This window comes from Arachis duranensis, chromosome 7 (genome assembly GCF_000817695.3).
Source record: "Arachis duranensis cultivar V14167 chromosome 7, aradu.V14167.gnm2.J7QH, whole genome shotgun sequence".
NCBI lineage: Eukaryota > Viridiplantae > Streptophyta > Magnoliopsida > Fabales > Fabaceae > Arachis > Arachis duranensis.
The window spans coordinates 74,973,554-74,984,476 of NC_029778.3; the positions used below are offsets into that span (position 1 = coordinate 74,973,554).

At 33.9% G+C, this 10,923-nt stretch overlaps 1 protein-coding gene across 2 annotated transcripts in view; it reads right to left on the minus strand.

Moving 5' to 3' along the window:
* LOC107459658 (probable leucine-rich repeat receptor-like serine/threonine-protein kinase At3g14840) overlaps positions 1–10,448 on the minus strand; it is a 48,292-nt gene extending 37,844 nt beyond the window's left edge. The window contains exons 1-2 of one of the 2 annotated variants that reach the window (XM_021128265.2): positions 10,358–10,429; positions 9,946–10,129 (exon numbers count right to left, since the gene is read on the minus strand). In XM_021128265.2, coding sequence (XP_020983924.2) covers positions 9,946–10,121 — 176 coding nt within the window. In that variant the 5' untranslated portion in view covers positions 10,122–10,129; positions 10,358–10,429. Of the gene's footprint in view, positions 1–9,945; positions 10,130–10,357 lie in introns of both variants that reach the window. The other variant, XM_021128267.2, reaches the window with a different exon arrangement.
* Between the last annotated feature and the right edge of the window lie 475 nt (positions 10,449–10,923).

The window sequence follows — 10,923 nt, forward strand, 5'->3', positions numbered from 1 at the left end:
AAATTAAAATGGGATTGTAAAACTAAAATTAATTAAAATACTGTATATATCATTTAATATTATAATTCTAAAAAATAATTCTCATGACTTCATAACAATAAAATAATAAATAAATAAGTAGACAAACTTAACATTGAATACAAAATGGTAATAATGATTAAATATTAGTATTTATTATAAAATTATTTTATATAAATTAAACTTTTGAAATTGAATTAAAACAAAATAAATATGACATTTACATATATTTTATCATACAATAAGGTTATATATATGTCATTATTTAAATTCTCAATTTGTCTTTTATTTTTTTCTCGTCCAACCACATAAAAAAATATACTTTTTTCATTATTTCTCTTCATTTTCTTTCTCTTCATTTTCTTTCTTTTTATTTTCTTTTTCAACCGAACAAAGCTAACAAATTATTATTTTTAAGCTAGTTATGTTAGTTAATGTGAATCAATTTATTTATTACCAAATGTGAAAATTTGACTTTTTAAAATGGTTTACAAACCTTTTTTATTAATCTTTATAGCCATATGTATGGGTTAACTTTTTTTTTGCTTTATTTGTTTTTTTTTTTAATTAAAGGTAGGTAAAATTTCATTAGATGAAATTAATGGTTTAGATGCACTACAACTCAAGAGAAAAAAAATTAGAAGGTTCAACCTAAATTCATTACATTTGTTAAAAAAAAAAGTAAATTATCAATTATGTTTTCGAATTCAATCCCATTTTAGCGTTATCTCGAATTCATGAATCCCTAATTGCCCAATTCAAATTGAATGATCAAATTAACCTTATATGAAAGACCTTATTTGACTATCACTATTTACAACGCGCGAAATTGAATAGTTTCTTGATGTTCATCCCTTTTTGTCTTAGTCTCTTTTAGTCTTCACATTTTTCTCTTCGAATTAGCAACGCCACATGCAGGTTTACATTTGGCTAACGTTTGGCATTGATGCTCAGTGTATAAATCTCCATTAAACAACCAAAATTTGGGTAAGTATTTTAGATTTCTATTTTTGTTATTATCAATTCATTGGGTTTGCATAATATTGGTAATTAAGTTGATTTTTTTTAAATGGAGGTTCGATTATAGTGTTTTGATGTGTTGATTTAGTTTATTGTCACTTATTTGATAATTTTTGTTATATGACAATTCATATCACGTTTGTCTATCATCATCAGGGTTGGTTAGAGAAGGATAAGGATGGTGTGCTGAAGTATACTGGTGGGTTAGTGAGTAACGTCAAAAGGGTACATGTTGATACATGTAATCTATTCCTTATTGAAGGTTTGTTTCTAGATTTAGGCTATACTAGGTATAATGAAGTGTATTGGTTGGAGCCAGGAATGGATTTAGCTAATGAATTACGGGTGCTGATAATGGATGCTGATGTGGTTAAGATGTGTGATGTTGCACTTAAGAATGAAAACAGGGTCCACTTGTATTTTGAGCATCCTATTGATGCTGAACCAGAGTATGTTGATGAAGTCTTGTTTTCTGATGATACAAATCAAGCTAGTGTAATGGTTGGAGGACCTGATGACAAAGAAGTAAGAGGACCTCCTTTAAAAAATCATGAAGAACATCACGAGTCTTCCTCACAGCCTGAGGAACAATAGCAAGAAGAGGGTGAACCAATATTGAATAAAGGTGGGAATGATGAGAAATTACAAAATGACGGATCTATTGAGGTGCTACCTAATCAAAGTCAAGCTGCAATAATTGCCAATGAGTCTCCCAATTTAGAAGACAATCACGGTACACAAGTTACAGATCAAGAGGGGCCATCTAATCCTGAAAAAGTTGATGGCATGAGAAGGAGACGTAGGAAGAAATATCCAAGACCCCAACCATCCGGTAGAGTAGAACCTGCACCACAGAATAATAGTGATGCACATATAATAAAAGTAGGTCAGTCACTTGTAAATAGATTTCGAAGGGGTTGATTAGCAAGATTAGGGTCTGTCCCAAATTGTCCCATAGAAAGGCTCGAGACTTGTTCAAGGTTGAGTTTGATATATGTGTCGGAGAGAGGATGATATTTAGGACAATGGAAAAGGCTAAGGATGTCATTAAGGGAACAGAAAGGGAATAGTATTTGAAGTTAAGGACTTATCTAAACGAGCTGCATAAGGCCAATCCGGGATTCACTTGTCATATGGGCAAAACCCCACAACCTACAGGGTTGCCTAAGTTTAGAAGCCTATACATTTGCTTAGATGCCTGCAAAAGGGGATTCAAGCAAGGATGTAGGCCATTCTTATGCCTTGATGGAGCATTTCTGAAGGATTATTTTGGAGGACAGCTGCTGATAGCTGTTGCTTAAGATGCCAACAATCATCTATTCCCAGTTGCATATGGAGTACGTAGTTGATGCAAAAACAAGAAAAAACTGGAAGAAATTTCTAGAATATCTTTTGACAGACATTGGAGACCATAATCAATTTGATTGGCACTTCATGTCAGATAAGCAGAAGGTTAAATCTCCCTTTCAAATCTTCACTTGCATTGTATACTAGTGTGCTATTCTCAGAGCATTCCTCCACCCTCACTGCTTTCTCATTAGTTTCGTCCATTCACTGAAAATAACGACACCCAGTGTTTTTCGTCTTCCCAGCACAAAAGCCATCCATCAACATCAACTCTCAATAAGGGGGCACAAATGAAGTAGTAAATTCATACATAACTTTTATAGAAGACACCTAAAAAACCATATCATTGGGGTTCTCTTTGTTTTTGACTTTAACGCCACCACCTGAAGACGACAAGAGCATGTCCCATCATAGGACTTCCTCCCATGTTCTTTGAGCCCTTCGGAGCTACCATTTTTCATTGACTGTGTCCTTTGATTATTGTTAGACATGCCTCTGCTTCTACCATGCATAACAATGGTTAGGATTTTGATTTTGGGTGAAATTGGAGAAAATGTTGTCTCTCAATTTCATATAAAGAAAAAATGGAGTAAAACCTAAAGGAATGTCATGTTGGATTTTTGTCTGCCATATCACCAACCTTCGTTTAATGGAGAAAGGTTCTCCTCACGGTTGGACAGATTTGTAGCATTTTTAAATATTTTGAGAGTATAATTGTCGTTAACAAATATGAGGGTTATTATTGTCAGCATTCTTAAAATTTGGGGACATAATTGATAATTTATTCAAAAAATAAAATTATAAGAAATTAAGTGAATATTTTTCTTCTATGCATATCTCTTCGTGTGTTTTTCAATATCAACAAAGGGAATTTTCTCTTTCCTTTAAATACTACTTCATTATGAGATCTCTAAACTTGCCAAGAGGGGTTTGCTGCCGAATCCATGTTCTCTTTCGCTTGGGTTTACTTCGAATTTCTTCAGTCATCTTCATTCACTGTTGCCAAGGTTCGTCACCAAGTTGCAAGAGAGGGAGATTAGCAAGCTTCCAGGCTTCGATCATGATTTATCAGTCCAAAATATGGTAATTTGTTGATTTTGTTCCTAAGTTGCAGACTGCGCATTTGGGATCTACGCTACTGATTCGAGAGTGGAGATTTAGTTTCACTAGTAAGCCATTATGCAGTAATTTCCTTACGAAACTTTTCACTTTTAGCTGGGTTCTAAGATTCCAGACTGATGACCGAATTTTCTTATTGTTGCATCGTTTAGGAAGAAACTCAGTTGGGTGGTGGAAGAGTTGAAATCCAATTGTGTACCCAGAATCCATTAAATAGCTACCTTTTTTCTCTCCTTCATCCAGTTAACCTCATTCTCCTCTTAGTAGATAGTTGTGCTAAGAATTGATTTTGTAATTTCTGAGCTGAATATCTCTATAATTATTTTCTGATTTCACGATCTGTCTGGTAGCATTAATTCTGAAACACACTCTAGAACATGGCTTGAATAGTGAATAGGATTGGGTGTGATAGCAACATAGTCATGAGTCTTCTTTAATTCTGACTGATGTTTTCTTGCCAATTTTTCATAGAATCTCTTTTTTCATAATGTTACTACCCTCCAATACACTCCTCCAATCCCAAGATAGGTTAGTTCCTGCTTTAGCTCTTAGAAAATTTGTGTATCTAAAATACTTACTTTTATGCACCTTGTAGATGAGTAAATTTGTTCTTGTTAGTAGTTTTCATCTTTGTTTTGCTAGCATCGTAAGGTTGAATTCCTTGAAGTTCTTAAAATTGATCCTGCCTTGTGACTTTGGTTAGCAAGATATTTTCCAGCCAATCTATCATGTCCTCCTTTCTTAGGCTTGTTGTCCCTACTAAAATTGTGGCATTGATTTTTGAATTTCTTTAATTAAATTATCCGGGAGCTTAAAATAGCTTAGCATGTTAATTGAAACTGTCGTACTAACAGCTTTGATTAACACCCCTTTGCCACTCGACGATAGAAGCTTCTTTTTCCAGTGTTGCAACTTTTGAGTAACCTTATCTTTAATATAAATAAAAGTAGCCCGTTTAGATATGTGAATCACTACCGAAAACTCTAAGTATTTATTCTGATTACTAACATGGGGAACCTGAAGGAGGTTAGCTAGATAGTCTCAGGTGTAATTAGGAGTATTCGTACTAAAAATAAAGTAGAAAATCAAAGATTTATCCAGATTAACTACTTATACATTTACTTCTTCGTAAATCTGCAGTGTTCGAAGTAGGTTTTGACAATCATCATCTGTAGCTCTGCTAAATAGGATGGAATCATTTGCAAAAAATAAATGACTAATCTTCAGACACCTATGATTTAGTCTTAAACCTGAAATCTTCAATCTTTGTTCTGCTTTGTGGAGCAGATGAGAGAGTCTCTCTACACAAAACAAGAAAAGATAGGAGGATAGAGGGTCGTCTTGTCACAACCCTTTGCATGGTTTGAAAAAATCATGAAGTTGTCTTTCCACAATAACAGAATATGGCATTGTAGTCATTAGCTCTTTGATCCAGTCCACCCACTTATCACAGAATCTCAACTTCTTCATAATTGGCCATAGAAAACTCCATTCCACTCTATCATAAGCCTTACTCATATCTAGCTTTGATGCAAGGTCATGTTCGCCAAACCTCTTATTTTTCAAAAAGTGTATGAATTCATGGGCTATCATAACATTATCACTGATTAAACGCCCTTTAATAAATCCGCTCTGATTGTCACTAATCACTTTGTTCATCACTGACTGCATTCTATAAACTAAAATCTTAGAGATAATCTTATAGAAAACGTTGCTAAGACTTATTGGCCTGACTTGCTTTATAGTAGTAGTATTCGGAACTTTAGGAATTAAATTGATATGATTGAAAGCTTTTAAAAGTTTACCTCTTGAAAAAAAACTCGAAACTGTCAAAATCAAATATGCATTGATAGTCTCCTAAAAAATTTAAAAACATTTTACTTTAAAATTGTCGTCATCCTATGCTGAGATAGGATCAATTGAGAATACAACTGATTTGATTTCCTTCTCTGTAACAAGCCTGGTGAGAGAATGATTGGTTGCTAAATTAATTTTTGAATTCATCCCTTCAATTACTTCAATCGGTTCCTGTGAATTAGAGGATGTAAATAATGTTTCAAAGTAGTGTTGTGCTATAGTAGTTATACCCTCTGCTTTGTCTGGCTGATTACCCTCCTCATCTTCTAAGGCATGAATTTTATTTATTTGACTCCTAGTTTGAGCTTTGGAGTGAAAGAATTTGGTATTGTGATCACTTCAATTCAGCCACTAAATTCTTGATTTTTCTCTCTAGTATCACTCTTCTTGTACCCAAGTGTCCTCGAAATCAACTTCACAAATTCTAATAGCAACACCATCAGCATGAGCCCCATTAGCCATTTCTTCTGAAATTTTGGTTTTTAACTCTATAATTTCTTATTAGAGTTAAAAGAAGAGTTTTATTGCCATTTAACCAGTTAATGTCGATAGCATTTTAATTTCCTTACTAATATAAACATAGGTGAGCCAATTACCTTCTCAATACAGGCTTGATTAACAGGATTGATGACTTCTTCATTTTCATACCAATAGTCCTGAAAATGGAATCTTCGCTTAGAATTCCTTCCTTCTCATTCTGAGCGAGCAAATGAATAAAGGCCTATGATCAGACCCTGTATCATCTAGATACATCACGAAGCCCTCAGAAAATTTATCCTTCCAATTCATGGTCACCAAAGTCCTGTCTAATCATTCCTTGATGAAATTACCTCCAAATTGTCGATTAGGCCAAGTAAATTTCTTCCATTCGTATCTCATGTCTATCAAACCTCCCGCATTAATAAAATCATTGAAACTTTGTACAGTTGAGGCTGATTTGGAATTAAAGTCCCAAATGATAACAATTTAGTGTCCACCATTTTTTCAGTAGCTACAGTAGTTCAGAGAATTTCTTCTCCCGTTGAGAATCATATGTACTCAGATAAACAACAAGAACTTTCTAATTCATTTGAGTTTGTTGTTTTTCCAATGAACATTGAATTAAAAAGTTTGTATGTGAATATATGGACTCGAATTCCTTGTTTTCATGTCACTACTAGACCATTTGAAAGACCATTATGCTTTACACTAAACATCAAATAAAAGTCCAATCTCCTCAAAACTAAGGGTGGCGACACTACTCAAACCGGTGGGTACCCACACCGTCCCTATCCGCCTCCGCACCAGGACGGGTTTTTAATGAGACGGGTTATTGGGCAGGGCGGGTTGGGGCGGGGTCGGATTTAGGTTAAATCCGCTTCTACCCATCCCGGTATATATAATATATATATATTTTTAATATATAATATATGTAATATATATAAAATAATTAACAAAATGATTAATAATATTGTATTATATTTAAATTTTTATTTTAATTTATATTATGTATATAATAATGGTTATATAAATTTTAAAATTTAATTTAATTTGTTAGATTTTAATAATAATAGGACAGGGCAGGTTAGAGTTTAACTTTTTACTACCCGCGGGTAGAAGCGGGGCGGGTTTGATGAGGGTTATTGTAGGGTGGTGCGGGTCAAATAGGGCAAAAACACGCTTCATTGCCACCCCTACTCATAACTCCCTTCAAAGTCAAGGTATTGTTCTTAGTCTCACTCAAGAACACTATCTCGGTGGAATGGAATTTTAGAATCCCTTCAATGTTGTGAACTGTCAGGAATTTTTTTAAATTCCGACAGTTTCACACTAGTATCTTTATACCTCCTTGGGTGCCAATTGTTGGGGGCACCCACCCTCTTCCATACCAACATTATTCACCTCCCGTAAACATTGCTTCTTGATCTTTGTTTTGTTTTTACTTCCTCCCATTCTTCTTTTAATTCCGGCAATAGCCTTGTTATATTGTTTCCTTACCCCTCCTTATTTTCCCCAAAACAACTCTTTTTTATTATTATTCTCCTTATTTCCACTAAGGTTATGAACTTTATTCACACTTTGCATTTCATCCTCCTCTTTTCTAGTCTAGGAATTCCTATCTTAAATTAAAAGATTAGTAAAACTCCAAAGTAAGCACACCGGCATTGATTTTTGGATCTGTTTTTTTTATCTTTAGTTCTTCAATTTGAGCTATGATTTACATTCTCTTTTTTTCTCTAGCCCTCTCCCGAATTGCTCTATTCTTAGCCAAGGTCCCCATTTCTCTTCCACTTATTTATCAGCCACAACTTCTTCTAGATAGCCATTACAAGATCTGATTTTAAGGCCAATTTTTCCACAATAATGACAAAAATTGTCAATTCTTTCATATTTAAGTTACAGTTCAATGAACTTGTTGTTGCTACCAGAAATCTTCATCATTCTCTTCAACAATTTTGTTACGTCTAGTTTAATCTTGACTTTAATTATCTGGTCTTTTTTTTTCCCTCATAGAGTAGAGTCCTACATCCAAAACCTCTCTTAGTGTACCTTCAATCCTTCTGTCCAATTTTTTACTTTTGCAATATTTTGGGAGTCTCCAAATTTGGATCCAAATAGGAACATGAGAGAATTCCTCTTCATTGATTGATTTGTCATCTTTTCATCTCTTCAGATTCAGAGTATAATTCTTAAACAACCATGGTCTCCTTTTTTTACCCTAAGTAAATCAACCTCATCCTTAAAGAAAAAATTAGAATATATTACCACCATTATCCTGAACTTAGAATCTATCTGACTGTCTCTATATTGAGAATAGTGCTACCTCCAAAGTTTTAGCATTGAGTTTTTGATCCGTCAATAGCCTGTCAATCAAGCTTTTTCTGCATTTAGATAAATTCTCTTGGATGTCTTCATCCTCAAATCTAATAATTTCATTCCCCTTTGTATTAGGTTCACGTGAAATATGATCAAGAAGGACAACAAAGGCTGCCATAATGATACTGTAAGCATTCAACAAAAATATACACTCAGATAACATTACTCCTAAAACCCTAGCTGAGCAAGGCAAAAAAACTCTAGTAATAGGGTAAATCTTTGTAAAATATTTTGCTTTATTTGTTTTCTAAATGTCTTTTATTATATCTTATAGAAAGTATATTTTTTATTTTGAAAGTTTGGATCTAAAGTCTTTTAACTTGAATATTAGATAGTTAGCATCTTTAGCCTTAATCTTTTTTTTTGTGAGACATAATGCACCTTAATCATCATTAAACCTCAATCAGACCCTCATTCATTAAAGAAAATAGACAAATCAATCCCTGGTACCGGTTGACAAACGGTTGCAAGGGTGACGTGTCAGGCTGAAGCTGATGTGCCAACTCCAAGTGATTATAGAGATTAAAAATCTCTCTCAAAAAAAATCCTCGTCTTATCTTCTCCTCTTCTTCCTCTCTTTCTTCTTCCTCTTCTTCTTCTTTCTCTTTGGCTAGTTACCATCATCTCCACCACCATCATCATCGAGTTTCACCTTCACTACCATCACCGCGGCACCACCATCATCGAACCAACCTCTCTTTTCTTCTTCCTATTCCTACGCCGTGCCCTACTTCTTCCCCAGTCTCCCATTGCTGTTGCCTTTGCCGATTTGAGGATGAGCATTCGCTGCTGCTTCCGCCTCCCTACACTGTAACAGTTTCTACCACGTGTGCAATTGCCGTCGTTCTTCTGCTCCCCATTCTCCTGCATCATAGTTGTCTTGCATTCGTTCTGTCTTATTCTATTGTGGTTGTCGTTCTGACTCCACAGAAATGATGCCACCGGATTTGCCGATGCTATTGCTGCTGCCGTCATTTCTGCATCTTACTTTCCTTGTGTATATCATTTTTTCTGAGCTATCAAATCGTCACTGCCGCCATCTTGTTGCTGCTGCTGTTGGTTACTGAAGCTGCACCAGAGAAACCACTAGTCACTATTACCCAATCTCACAATCTCTACCATCTAATTACTTTGAGGTAGTGGATCTTTAGTGAAATTAAGTATTATTCTCTCAAATCCTAGATTATGCAATTATGATGAAATTAGTAAACTTAATTGTATTTGTTGTGTTGATTATTGATTGTATGATTATTATAATCGTAAGTAAATATAATTAGAATTTATGTTAATCATAAGGGTATGGTAAGCTTAGCTATATTATAGGTTGGAATTTTGAAAAAGAGGAGGAAGAGAAATCGGAGAAAAAGAAATCAGAGGAGGAGGAGGAAGAAGAAGAAGAAGAGACACAAAAAAAGTTTTTAGTCTTTGGAATTATTTAGGAGTGACACATAGCACTCTTATCTAACACATTAGTGACAATTTTTTATCATCTAGTAGGAGAGGTAGATTAGTCCATTTTCTTTAATGAATAGAAGTCTATTTAAAATTTAAGTATGATTGAGGTGTGCGTCTCCGTCAAATAAAAAATCATAAGCCAATAAAGGTATTTATCTTAATAATAATAGTAGTATATAATATATATATAACCCATTATAATATACTACTTTGTATAAAAGAAATGCAAAAGATGAGACAAAAGCACACAGAATAATCAGTTGAGAGGCATACATGCTAACAACATGGCAAACAGTAAGATTGGCATTGGCAAAGGAGCAGTCACATGTCACTGCATTTATTAGCATTCCTTTAACTGCGTTTGATGAGTTCCAGTTCTCTAATCCACTGCATGGATCCACGCTGAAGTTCCAGTCCTTCTTCCCAACCTTCTTTGCTATCTCTTTCATCACTTCCACTACATATACATTAATATTCAAATAAAAATACAAATGAAAAGTAAATTAGAGATTCATACTATATTTTAAACAGCTATAAACCAACTATACTTTAAAAATAAATAAATAAAAGCTAAACTGTACTACACTATATGAAACAACAATTTTTTCAAGCTTGCAGAATCAAGCAGTTCTACTAATATGATATTGGATTAAAAAAAACTATATTCATCTACATATGTACGTACCTTCATCTTCTACGAGAGTAGCTCCATTAGCCAAAAAAGCGAAGCAACAAAAAGCAAGAAGCCAAAAGTAGAAAAGAGGAGAAAAGTTCATGTTACTTATTATAATAGTCTTGGTGACTCTTTTTATGCCAAAGCAAGAAGAATATAATCTCAAGTTTAGGAAATGAATCTTCTCAATTGAAAGTTTAATTATTGAACCTTACTATAACACTAACTATGAAGTATCCTAAAACAAAATAAAAATTGATGATGGTGGCAGCTTGGTGAAAGATAAGAGGCTAGTGAAAGAGATAACGAAGGAAAGAAAAATAGAAGATAACACTAATGATAGAAACTAGAAAGTACTAGTATATAGAAGATGGAGTATAAAGATATAAAGATGAAGCCAAAAAGATCCTTAGCTTGCCAGCTTATATTCTTCTTCATGGAAAAGTTGTTAGAAATAAAATATAATTGATGATGCTGCTTTTCTACGGACTAAGTACTTAAGTCTTCACAACAAATTGTAGACAAATTTTTGGTATGTCTACCCTGCTAGTAGTCATATTTTATGTAAATTATTATGG